This window comes from Amblyomma mixtum, chromosome 3, assembly GCF_055824585.1.
Source record: "Amblyomma mixtum isolate Tamu chromosome 3, ASM5582458v1, whole genome shotgun sequence".
Lineage (NCBI taxonomy): Eukaryota > Metazoa > Arthropoda > Arachnida > Ixodida > Ixodidae > Amblyomma > Amblyomma mixtum.
The window spans coordinates 426,487,298-426,500,786 of NC_143014.1; the positions used below are offsets into that span (position 1 = coordinate 426,487,298).

Genomic DNA, 13,489 nt, shown 5'->3' on the forward strand with positions numbered 1-13,489 from the left:
TCGTTCCTCCTTAGCAGTGCAATGTTTAGCCTTGGATGATAACTTCAAAAGCTACCGCATATCGGCTACACTGTGTATGAAGATGGCATCACTATTTGGAAAGCTAAAGCCTCGTTGGCACAAAAGGAAAATGGACTCCATTGTGGACCCGAAAATTCCGAAGTAATAGAGTCCTCTATTTGGGCATAAAGCCCCGCCAAAGCTGACACCGTAGCTGTTGTCTTTGCTATAAAAACACCAAGACATACTCCGTAAAACGGCCCAGCTTATCACAGACTTGCAGAAAGCCTGCCGTGAATATACGACCGGTGCTCGTTTAAAACAATATCACCGAACTTCTTGGAAATCGGGTCACGTCGGGCTAGACGGCAACGCGGCGGCTTATAACTTAGATCGAGTGTTAATTAATCGAGCGGGTCCATCTCATCTTCTTCTCACAACCCTTCCCTCTATATATACTTAACGACTAGAAACCCGTTTTAACCGTAGGAAATACCCTCCACCGGAAAAAACGCTAAGGGCAGCAGATGCTATAGCCTGGCGCCAAATGCGGACAAACTCATAGCTAAGCCTGCATAAATACAGCATAATGTTCTTATTCAATACCCTGACACCTGCGCCTGGTGTGACGCAAGTCCCACACTTTTCCCGTTAATCGATCAAAATTTTTGTATGGGCTAGTCGGTGGTTTCATCTTAAGGAAGGTAATAGCATTTTAAGTAGGTTTTTAAGTAAGTTTTTAAGTAGTTGCACATGCCTTCTCGTGATTATCGGGTTGTGTGATATCCATTTGAGTGGCTTTGATGCTGGCATTATATAATCTTTGGCGCGTCATTATCTTCTTGAAATTGTGATGGCGTATTTCTATTTAAAGCTCTGCCATTCTCAATAAAATTTCAGTCGTTAGTTCATATCCAAGTCCTGTTGGTTGTGTCTCTCTTGTGTCCCCGTTTTTTTTGCGCTGATATTACCTTCCTTAAGGTTTTCCCGTTACTTGGGAGTGTACGGAAAAGCCTCAACCTTTAAAAACAGCACATGCTTCTTACGAACAATGAGAGACTCAACTGAATAGCGTATTCTTGGAAGGCCAGCTAAAGCCATCGACCAGTCTCGCGAATCAGCTGGGACCACAGGAGTTCTGGAATGAGTACCTCATCCACCTGATCGTCAAACAACTGTCAAAACTGGTTCTTCAATAAAGTTTATTCTGTGTCTCTCTCGATGAGAGTGGGAGTGAGAGTTACTGTGCCTTTCCTTTTCTGACAACCAATTTATTTATTTTTTATTCCTTTTTAGCAAAGTACTTCATAGACGACGGCGTGAAACACGAGGAATTCGTCGTAGACAAGGCTTCGTTAACTTTCCTCGCGAAAGCAATTCAACGCCCTCGACAATACCACGAAACGTCGATGTTCAACAGTTTGCTCTATAACAGCGGCTGGAGCGCTTTTAGCCAATAGCCTTCAGGAGGCCTTTTGAAGTTAGCAAAGAGTGGCTGCTGTACGATGTGTATTGCAGGAAAGAAAGAGGGAGCAAACCTGCGATTGTGCGGGTCCTCATCTTGCCTGGCGAGCGTGCAGTGATTACTTATCAAGGCCAGGCGGTGATGCATGTTATTGGCAGCGCAAGATTTCTGTGATACGAAGACTACGCTACCCCGTGCAAGGCTGTTTAGATCATTCCACCTGCTTCCACGAGGTAATTGATCTCATGAAACAAGAACAATTTTCTGAACCGGGTTACAAGTTACCAGTCTTGCCCTTACTGCATGACGACGGCGTGGACTAATGGTACGTCATTTGGATTAGTTGCTTTGGGATTCATTTTGCGAATGCCCATAGCCTACTGTGTACTCTGTGGCTAGTAAACTGAAAAAAAAAAGTGTAAGGAATAACGGAATCATTTATATAAAAAATTGAACGACGTCTGCAGAGTCGGTCAATAACCACATTAAGAGTTTGCAAGGCCGTGTCTGCCTTGTAAAAAGTTTGCTGCCTCAGTTCTGGATTGTCTCAACAATGAGGAGATCAGGTAGAAATAAGGGATAAGAAGCTCTGTGCCACTGTTGTTATTTTGCAGAAACCGCACTATACAAATAATCGCTAGATAACAGTCTGAACAACTGAAAAATTATACGCCTTTCATGATTAACAACAATATTCGATTCGTAAGGCTCCTTTAAGGTATTTGCATCAAACATGGTCCGCGCCTGTATATGTACTAGCGGGGACAAAAGTGGTATACTCCACGCGGCGGGATCCGGAGCGACGGAAAACTGCGTTGCAACGCTATCTACAGGCCCCATCTGGGATCGAGACAGCCAATGCGTGACCCTTATCATCAGCAGGCATGTAGCTTGGCTCGTTTCAACGAATCGTGCTTTAGCTCGCCAAAGTGCGGGAGCTTTCCGTTGCTTCGGCTCCCGCCACGTAGAGTATACCACTTTTGTCCCCGATAGTACTTTAGTATAGTGTCCCAAATTGCAAATAAAGTAAACAAAGGTGCCCCACCGGTACGAACGAAGCCGTTCTCATAGGTTTCAGCCGTCGCCTTCGGGTTATTGAGGTAAGCCTTGAAGGCGCCTGGGCTCTTGACGCAAATTTCTCCGTGCTCGTATGCACCCAAAGCTTTCCGGGTGTTCTGCTGCACCACCTGAGCAAAGTATAAAACTTCAGAAATGTCAAATGCACTGATATTTTTTCGAAGGTATCTAAGACAACAAATAGAAAAAGCAGACGGGCTCAGCCAGTCTCGATCAAGTTTTGCCTTGGTGGGCCTTACTTTTTTTTGCACAATGACCTGTTATCATGCGCAGTTTTTTGTTTGCGTTTTATTTAGTTGCTTGGTTCTGTTGAATTCTTTCACACAACTAGGACTGCAGGCACTGAAAATAATGCGTACTCAAGGCCGTGATTTCAGTGCGCACAAAATAACGTAATTTAGCTGGTTATGTCATCCTTTGGATAACCACTGCGAACTAAAAGCGTCGATGGCCGTGTATAAGATAGCGTTAAGGCGTAAGCACCATGGTGTTCGACAGCGGGCGTGTATTAGATGAGCGAAGCTCAGTCGATTCCTTAATTCTTGCTAAGGTCCATAGCCTCCTCGTCAAGAGAGTCAAGGTGATTTCACTACTCCTAGATAAGGTATGATGGGACATGACTGGTCACTATCGCGAGCATGTCAAGTTGAAGCTAAATAAGTGCCGGAACCCTCTTGCAGCCAGAAATACAAAGCGACAAAATATCATTTCGTCCTTTGTCTTCCGTACAGGAGCTGATTGCTGCACTGTCACACGCATTAAGTCACGGAGTACCCAACTGGCTACCAACCGCTGCAAACTTTCCCTCTTGTTTTGGAGCTGCTGCATTTTTTGAAGTTTATTTCCATCACTGTAAAGGTAGAAGACACGTTTAAAAAATAAAAAAGTGCTGCCACGGAACTGAGGCAATGCAGCAAGGTAAGGAAAGGAAAATGATAACGTTAAGGCAGGAAGAGGATAGAGTTGGTCAGGGATCGAACACGGGGTAATGACATCCTAGTCGAAATCAAGAAATGGGCTTGGACGAGCCATGTAATACAAAGACAAGATAGAAGATGGTTGTTAAGGGTAACTGACTGGATTCCACGAGGAGGCTAACGGAGTAGGGGGTGGGAGAAAGATTGTTGGGTGGATGACATTGAGAAGTTTGCTGGGATAGGGTAGTGGCAGCTGGCAGAGGACAGGGCTGGTTTGAGGGATGGCTGTCTTGGAGCGGGCGCAGTCAGGCTGATACTCTTTAAGTTTCGACTGAAATAATTTTTTCAGCTTCGTTACGGTTTCAAAACTTGATCCTTTTGTCTGAAAACAGGATTTTATTCAACATCGTGTTTCGCGACCACAGATACTTTCTTATGAGTTAATATTTCGAAAAATATTTTGCTTACTTATATCTCATATCCGTGCCACACGTACACAAGAAATGAAAGTTAATGCTTTATGCCTTAACTTCACCGAGCGCGTTGCTCTTATCAATCGTGACCTCACTTCAAAGTTGCAGGTGAACAGTTCAGCCCCCCTCTCTTTCCCAGTGACACGCGCGGTGCGCCCGGGATGCCCTCTCTCTCCGGCGTTGTTCGTCCTGCCGTTGGATCAGCGCTTGCGGCGCGCTGCCTCCAACCAGTGCATCACAGGCATTCCAATGGCAGCGAAGAAACGGTCATCGTCTCGGCTTACGCCGCTGACATTTCCTTCTTCGTCCGCGACACCCGGAGTTTGAGAGAGCTCCTGGCCGCGTTCGATAAATACGCTGCACTGTTTGGCGCCCATGGCGACAAGAGCCACTCCCCTCAGTTCGGCTCTTTCAACAATCCCCTTACAATCCCTATTACTTACGTGGACGCGGCCGGAGTGGTCCGGCAAACCGGGCGTTGCCTCAATGAGCGCCTTATGGAGCACTAAAATAATGTTTCTAACGCCGTCAAGAAAAACCTGGGTGTTCACTGCTTAAAGTGCCCCTCCGGTTCCTGTGAGCCTTTTCTTCATGAATGCTCTGTCATCGCGAGAAATGCGCATCAAACCACACGCGAAATCATAGACACCGCCCACATTCTAAAGCTAGGTGAAGGTTGTGTTAGCACACCCTCGATAGTGCTAAGGAAACGTGAGTTAGATTATTTGAGCCAGGCACAGAGTAACTTTAATGTGTAAGATTCCGAAATACGTCCGTTAGCCTTTTTGACCTTTTGGACTTGGTTGTTTTCTGTCTTCTGCTTTTAATGCCCCTTTTGGTTCTTTTTCGTTTTTAAATTACTTCCTATTTTTTAATGGTCTTTTTGGCCTTTTAATGCATTTTTTTCACTTGTCATCTCGTAGTGTTTTTTGCTTCTCTTGTACTCTCTGTTCGCGTCATTCTTTTAAGCGTGACTTTTAATCGCCCCTTCACTTGTATTTTTTTTCATGTTTAGTTTTCTTTCTCTGTGCCTCCAAGGGTCACCCTTGCCATTATGTGTCTTTTCAATTTTAGTATGTTATCTTTCGGTCGCGTGCAAACTCAGCATGTTTTAGCGCTTGGCTTATAGAATGTATTTTGTTTGCGTTGGACCTGGTGTCCGGCGCCCGCGTGGCGTGCTGGCGAAATTGGTTTTTGCCTTTGCGATGTAGTACTATAGGGGACAAAAGTGTCCTTGATCCCCAATTGCCGATCTTGGCGCATATATGTGCAAAGTGTGTCAATGTTACGCTCATTTAGTTAGCACACGTTAGAGAGCTCAAGGGCAACTTTCACCACCGCCATTGTGTGGCCTGTAACCACCAGCAGTAGCCATGCCATGAATTTACTGAGGTTTTCATTTTTTTATTTGTGGTAGTATTGGTACGCACAAAAATGCTGCTTCATGTCATTGGCCCATTAGTTTTGGTGCACTGAAGTGTCTTCTGTTTTGCCTGTATCCTTTGTCATTGAATGAACTGAATGTAATGTGAATGGTTTCCTGGTCCCAATTAACTTGTTTGCGGCTTATGTGCATTCCTGCATTGAAATAATGTCTGAGTTAAAGTATAGTTGTCAACGAATTGCGGCTTTCACACTTATTTCAAGCGTTACACAACAACCTAGGTGATATCGCTCCCGTGCGTCAAGCCGCACGTAAGGCATGTACAATCTTTGTGAAAAGTTTAGAGCCCAGGGGGTTTGCTTCTAAGCCTCGCAGCGGGACTCCTGTAACATTCGTGGTAGTCCTACCCATTGGAGGAGGCGGGACCAGAAATCTTCTTACCTTCAGCAAATTTGGAGCGCTGGTGATGCATTACGATCCAGACAGTGTGCTTCAGAAGCAAACCCCCTGGGCTCCAAACTTTTGACAAAGGCTGTACGTTTTGCTAAAGATTTCAAAATATTTAGGTAAAACACGCGCCCCTTATATTCAAAGCCCGCCGACAGCTCGCACAAATGGACTCGCACGCGCTGGAACACTGTGTGGCTATGAAATACGCAAGGTGATTTTTTTGTTACTAGGATTTGTGGCAGGAGTTTGTTGAGAATCATTGCAATTAGGCTTAACCACGTGTTACATAATGGTGACAGTTAGAAAACTGTCTCAAAATTCAGAGATGTCATGAAAGTTTTTTTTTTTAACTATCCAGACACGGTTAGACTTCAGCTCAACGGAAACCTGGGTGATTTAGATATTTTTCGCGATTATATAGCAAGGCACGAATGTCGCAAAGACGCAAAAAAAGAAAAGATGCGCGCCGTTCCCACAACCGTCTGATAAGGAAACACTGAAGCAAGAAACTTAGGCGGTTTATAATTTAAGGAGTAGCCACGCAAATGACAACACGAAGCCACAAAACCTTGACGATGTTAGAATCTCTGGCGATAATTATTATTTTTACTTGAGGGTGAAAAAGACAGTTGGCTATCGTGTTTTGTACACGATAGTTGTTACACTGTACGACGTATACTTCCCGAGGAAGCGAGCGAAAAGACGGGACGCGCACCGTTAGCCCAACACCGTCATGGTTTTTGGGCTTGTGTTATACTGGCCTGGTCCTAGCTGGCGTCGCAGAGTGCCCATTGTTTTTCTTTTCCCTTTCTTAATAAGCCACTTGCGAAAACACCGTGCCCCCTGTTTTTCCTCTTGCAGTGTCCTAGTGAAGTTTGTGCTTTACAATTTGATCATCGCAGTTTGTAGACTGTACTAAAATATCACTCATGTCGTACACCTTTCGCGCAGTTTTGCGAATTTTTCTGCTTCAGATGGAACGCCAACCTGCAGGCGCCCAAATTTAAAGCCAGTCTGATCGCCAGGAATTCAACATGGGACCTCTGGGGTATTTCGCAGCCGGTAGATATACAGAGGGCTGATCGAACAGCACAACTGAGAAACCAACGACAAATATGATTTTCACCAAGTTCTCTCAGATGAGATTGAGGATCTCTCCCGGGCGAAGACTCCAATAAAATTTTTGACCCTCCTTCTGCTCAGATAAGGTTTTTTGATACCCGTGCACAATTACTCGCCAAGCATGAGGGGCACTTCTGTCTGCTTTGTCGGCCATATACGGAAAAACATCGGCACCTAGTACTGACAGCGCGTGCACATTAGTATCTTTGCACCGTTCTTTGTCGCACTAGGTCCGGTAGTATGAAAAGCGGAAACCACCGAGCACAGATTTGCGATCGATAAAATTTACTTTTGGCTGCTTATTCCGATCGCTAATCACGATTTTGTATTGTACAGGTGGCTTTAGGGGGGAAAGGGGCAAAGCAAGTGCAGTCATGCTCTTGGTGTTTTATTTTTTTTAGAAAAACACTTACTTTCATTTCCACAAATGGTCCCGGCTTTCCAGTACTCCTGAAGTCATCCATTTCTGGCGTCGAATAAGCAATGCAGCTGGTCAGCTCTGTCATACCATACACTGCGTCACGAGGCAAAATCAGTATAAAAGCACGGAATTACGCCAGAAGCCATGAAGATTTTTTTTAGAATATTCAATCAGTTCTAAAAAGTATGCAAAACAATTTGCTGGCGAGCTGACTCCATCGTCTTAATATTTTAATTTGACAGCTCTTGAATGCAATAGCTCACCAGGAGTTTCAGTTTAAATTAACGACAATATTTAAAAGGACTTTAAAGGCAATGAATAACACAGGAGTCGCTTGTTGATTACCCATTGGAAAATATTACTAGCTTGTCCGAGACACCTTGTCCGAGAAAAAGACTCGGTTCCGGAAAGAAGCGAGAGGTTCCTTGTTTTTGCATTGTTTGCTGCCCCACGCTTCACCATCGGCATGAAGCTGCTGAAAGCACTCTTATTACAGGCTTTTGTACTAATTTTTTTTCTTGAGAACGACATCACGAATCCCATGAACACGTCGAATGCAACCTTGTCCTCTCTGAGAGTAGACATGCGCAAAATTCTGTGCCCCCTGAAGTTCGAGGGTATGTAAGAATGTAGGTGCACTTTCAGCTTTTCTTAAAAACTACACGGCCATTCATCAAACATTCATTTACTCTGCCGTAATCTGAGTTGAACTCTCTGTAAACGACACTTAAGTAGCTCACCGTAGTTCAATGATGAAGCGGAACTGATTTTAATAGCGGTTGGCAGGAGTGGGGTATATCGATGTAGAGAAAGCATGTGTGTCGGTGGCAAATTTCGGCCACGTTGCTGTTGCTTCTGGCCTTGCTTGTGGAATGATTGCATTTTAATTCAGTCAGCTCAGAATATTGGTGCATTTTATTGCAATGATGCCTTCTTCTTGTGACTGCTGCTCTTTAGTTCTGAACAAGGAAGCTCGCCGCAGAGTGCTTACCTCAGAGGAGTGTCTGTCCTTTCGAAGCGAAAACTTTACTGGCCTAGCTGGAGCCAAGGTCACCGAGAGGTCACATTGCACCTTCAAGCGGAGGAGCGGTGGGGGTAGGTCTGTCACGTGACTAACTACGTGGTCCGCCGCAGCTGCAGCCGCGCGCCTTTGCAGCCGCTGCGCCGACCGTCGTCTTGCCAGTTATGGTCACGCGACTCACAACATGACTCCGTTCACTTGAAAAGGCGAAGGCGCCGCTTGCACTTCCGCGCCTGCCAGTTTCTCGCTATGGACGAAGCGAGTCGGTTGGAGCCGACGTTTTCGCGCTGGCGGCGGGCCGAGTCTGATCATCCGGTCGACATTGCCATCCGTACGAGGGATTTAGCAATCGATGGGGAGCTTAAACGCGCTAAACAGACAGCCGACACCAAAGCAAAGGCGCATAACTGGCCCCCTAGGACAGTGGACACCTTAGTCGCGCTGTAAGCGACGTGGCGGTAGTGACAGATGTGCGCTGCATGCGTTGGCATTGACAACGTTGTGGCAGAAACGCGGCACTGAAGCGATATCCCTTCGACGTTCATTATTTTCATTGGCGTTGACGTTGACAACGTTGTAAGCTCCGATGATTTTTAGCAAAGAAAGTGCGTATAACTGGCCCCCTGGGTAAGTGGACGCCTCAGTCGCGTTTTGAGGTACGTGGCGATGGTGAGAGAGAGATATGGGCTGCATCTCTTCGCGCTGACAACGTTGTGACAAACACACGGCACGGCTGCAATAGACCGCAGCGTGACTTCACGCTGATTATGCAAGCGTGACTTTCGCTTGCATAACCAGGGCTATCTGGGCTAAGCCGCAGCCATTTTTTTACCACACCAAGAAAGGGCATACCTTAAGCTTCCTGGAGGCATGAGAAACGCGGCCCCGCTGTCAACGTCTACAGGCAAAATGTGGAAGGCATACGTTTGGTTATCATCACATTCAAGGCTGCTTTATATTTTGGCACCGAGCCAACATTCTGGAATAACTTCATTCCTCTATCTTCATCACTCCAATGCAGAAAAGCTGCTAGAGTTCTCTGAACGACACCACCATTCTTATAAGAGTCCACGAATTACAAAAATATGCCAGCGCTGTTCAAAGGCATCGCTGTGAACAGCGCTATCTTTGTAATCAATAACGCAATGTGCTAACTACTTGCTCGCCACTAAAGGTAATTTTCGTGCCATCGTTTGGACACTTCCTTCAATACTCCTGTCAAGCGGGCAAGTTAAGTGCCCTTACGAAGAGTGTCACTCGCTATAAGTGCGCTTTGTCAAATCTAAACGTCGGAAGGGGAGTGTCACTCGCAGAAGAGTGCACTCCGGTTGGAATGCGTTCAGGAAACGCAGTTTGAAGGCTGAGTGCGTAATCTCGACAGTAGCGACTTTGAAGGCACAATATGTACAGTGCATAAAAGGTACTAACAAGCTTATTCTAGTTGCTATAGCACCGTTTTTTAAAACAATATTTTTACGTCATAGCTACAAGCGAACCATCACAACAAAGGAACGCGATCAGACACAACTTCACTGCAGGCCGCCATCTTGTTTGTTCTCAAAATTCTGGATAGTCCTGGCTGGGCTTGGCTTTTCTTGTATCTCTATTTATATTTCATTATTAGAAACAGTTTAAGCTCGTTTATTTGGGCTGTCGCATCTGTAAAATTTTCATTTTTTTTCTTTTTTTGCCGACCTCTTAAAAAATTCCGCTCATTTCGGGTCGCCATTTTTTTTTGCATCGACTGCACTTTGCCTTCCTCTTTAGCTACACGAAGCCTAAAGTGTCATTCGGTATGCCGAAGTGCACACCCTGTAAGCGCATTTAAGCTGTTCGCTTGACAGGGGTATAAGACATCCCATGCCAAAAAACGTTGAGCACTTTGCCCCACTTCAAACCGCGGTATGCCTCAGAGACACGCAAGAACAACACGCAAAGACAAAAGGTGGGTGGTCATTCTTTGTTTCATCGCAGCTGTTACGAAGCTCCGTCGCATAGAAATCCTCCCTACCCATGTGCTCAACCACTAAAGACCTGGGGTCTTTTTTTGGGACGATAGCTGTCGCCACGCACTACATGCGGCGGCGTTCACTGCAGACAGTTTTCTGGAGGATATGCTTTTCGCCGGCGGGTTGCGTGAAAGAGAAGGGCACCTGAAGGGCTCGACTGAACGCATATGCCTTTCCTTTCACAGTAACAGACTATAGCGGGATGTTTCATGCCACACGCGAAGTTTGGGAAACGAAAAAATAGTTATGCCTATGTAGTAAGTTGACGATGACAACGACTTAATCACAAACCTTGTATAACCCCCTTCAAGCCGAGCTTCTTTGTGATTCTCTTCAGTACAGATGAGCTCGGAGAGCTGCCACCTGTCATAAGCTTTGTGACGCTGGTTGTGTCCACGTGCTCCAGAAGGGGATGCTCCTCAAATTTGGCGATAAACGTTGGGTACAGTGTAAGCATTGTCGGCTGTGAACAGAGCAAAGCAATTGTGACGTTCATTTTTACAACCTGGCTGCTGATATAGTTCTTTAATACGCCTTTCCAGGATTTTTTTGCAGCGATAATACATTTCTAACGATCAAAACAGCGCGAGGAACAGCTTACAACATGAGTAATGAGAGAGACACGAGCTCTCACTAGCAACTTAAAGTTTATTCCCTTGTGCTTATAAATTTGTCCGGCGAAGAGGCCGTAATAGTGAAAATGAAAGCGGTGGGGTTCCGTAAATTTCACAAGGAAATTTCAATCTTTGTTCCCCCGCGTGTAATTGTCCCAGCACTGTGCAGGTAGTGTAGGGCACCATGCGCGGGCTTGCACAGCGCGGTTATCAACATGACGCCTTATACACTGTGTACATCATTAAGCGTGGACCAATCCAGAAGAGCGCTGCAAAATACCCTGCGAATTAGAACGCGCTTGCAAGTTTTGAAGTCTGCCCACCGCTGTTAACGAAGTGTGGAATAAAGAGGCAAATCTTAAGAGACTACAAATAATATACTAATTTTTCGCTTTCGCCTGCATCAAGGCAGCACAATTTTTTAACTCTAAAAATTTCATGCAATAAAATTATTCGATAAAATGTGAAAATATGGCAGGTGCATGTACAGTTTAAAGCCTTGAAATCTGCATATCACCGCCCTGGCTGCTGTCATGGCTGGCCCTAAGTGGCAACGCTGAACTCGATGTCATTGCACTAGTCATCGCGAATTTGTACACTTCCTTATTTGCTCGAGGTTTGTTCGGAGTGTAAACACCACGTTCAGAGTAAAGCTACTACCTCTTCTGAAGTGATACGCTTATATATATTAAACATTAAATGCTTTTGATCCCATTTTCGCCGACCTCGTCCCAAAACCTAAAGCTGAACTTATCCGAATACCTCCGAACTTTTGGTTCAGAACGGTATGAAATGGAGAAAACTTCACCATAATATTACCCCAAGTGGGATTTGTAAACGAGCAGCGCCGACAGAGCAACTTCGTTTCCCAATGCCTTACACCACTCGACCGTCGCCGCAGCCTCTCGCGGAGTGCATTCTAACTGGTATCCTCTCGTGCTGTGTGTTGAATATCGTCGTCTCCATTACTGTTATTCAGTGTGTTCTGCGTCTCGATTGTTTTTTAAAACCACCCAAGACTGAGAGAGGAAGAGCAACAGCAGCGAGCAACGCCAAAGACTGTCCTGCACTAAATGAAGAAGCGACTGAACGTAAAACACTAAAAGCGCCTAAGAAAGCCGGGCGCGCGGCTCAACTAATACCGGTTTCGACTGCGCGAACGGAGAACTTTTATCTGCGCTCGAAGTGCGCTCCCGCAAGTTGCTGCGTTGCAGTTGGTGCGCAGGAACAGGAGCACTGTGATCCAATGGCGGAACTGAAGCAGCTTTGCGACGCCGGCAGCAGTCGAGAGCAGTTCGAGGTGCTCCCGCGCGAGAAGCTGAGTGCGGAGGAAGTCCCGTGAAGAATACGTGTCATATCCTTTTATTATGGTTGTGTTTTCTTCGTTTCGACAGCGGTGGCATTGGTGAAATGCCGTCAAATTGCGGATTTGCTCGTCGAAATGGATAACATCAAAAGTGGCAGATGCTTTAGATCCAGTAGCTCGTCGAGCAGCTCTAGCAGTGATGACACCTAAGTGTGCGCTGAAATGTTTGAAGAACTGTTCTCACCGCTGCAAGTAAGACCGAAACTCGAGGCATACGCCAAGAAAACCAAGCAAACGGTGTCCGCCTACTCGGAATAAATGGTGACTAGTTAATAATCGTAGGCGGACAGATCATAAATGACTTTTTAAAGCACCTAATTAACGAAGGCGGAACTTGTTCGGCCTCGTTTAGTGTAGCAGTGGATCGACGCAAGACACAAACGCAGAAGAAAATGGTCTGCCTAAATTTGCGCAGTTTTGGGTGGATGTAGCAGGGACGCTAAGAGGGCACGTCACGTGATACAACTTCGCTATCGCACTGCTCTCAGAGTGCATGGAACGTTTCAATAGGGGAGCAAGAAGTCGCACTCTCGCTGCGGTACTGCTCTGTTCCTCACTGTTCATGCCTGTGCTCCTGTTCTGCGAATGGAATTCGCCACAAGACTAGCGGCTGACGGCCGAAGTTGCTCAAGCCGCGAAAGCGGTCACGGAAACCATACGCGCTACCCAACTCGAAGAACATAAGCGCTCGAACGAGGAGACACATTCAGGAGCCAAAAGATCTCACAAATACGCGAGTGAGGACATCCCTATCCAGAATCCCCTGTAGAAAACCCTACGCCTTTCCTGTAAAGTATTTCAGTCTTACAGCAGCTCTAGAAGACGCGATAGGCTGTCAATTTTTGAGGCTCAACATGCCTTGGAATGGGACTTTAATCTCGCATCTCCAATTATACCTGGTGATCTTTTTAACCTTTACAGAGTTAATTTTAAAAATTAATCGATACGTCAATGCGATCAGTGCAGGTGGATTGTACAGCAAGGCTTACATTATCGGCGATTAATTAACGGAAATGAAAGAATAAACTTTGTATTTTTTATTTTAGGTGGCAAGATGATATTGCTTAATTGAAGGCCGTAGAGCCCAAAAGTAAGTTTTAAATTTTCTTTTTATCGACAATGCGGATCGAAATACCGAACATCAGAAATACGTATTTGAAAGCTCGTTGA

General features: G+C 45.6%; 1 protein-coding gene across 1 annotated transcript in view; it reads right to left on the reverse strand.

Moving 5' to 3' along the window:
• LOC149357978 (uncharacterized) overlaps positions 1-13,489 on the reverse strand; it is a 107,500-nt gene that overhangs the window by 30,415 nt on the left and 63,596 nt on the right. Inside the window, exons 7-9 of the mRNA XM_089576696.1 lie at positions 10,631-10,802; positions 7,302-7,402; positions 2,511-2,652 (exon numbers count right to left, since the gene is read on the reverse strand). Coding sequence (XP_089432822.1) covers positions 2,511-2,652; positions 7,302-7,402; positions 10,631-10,802 — 415 coding nt within the window. The remainder of the gene's footprint in view (positions 1-2,510; positions 2,653-7,301; positions 7,403-10,630; positions 10,803-13,489) is intronic.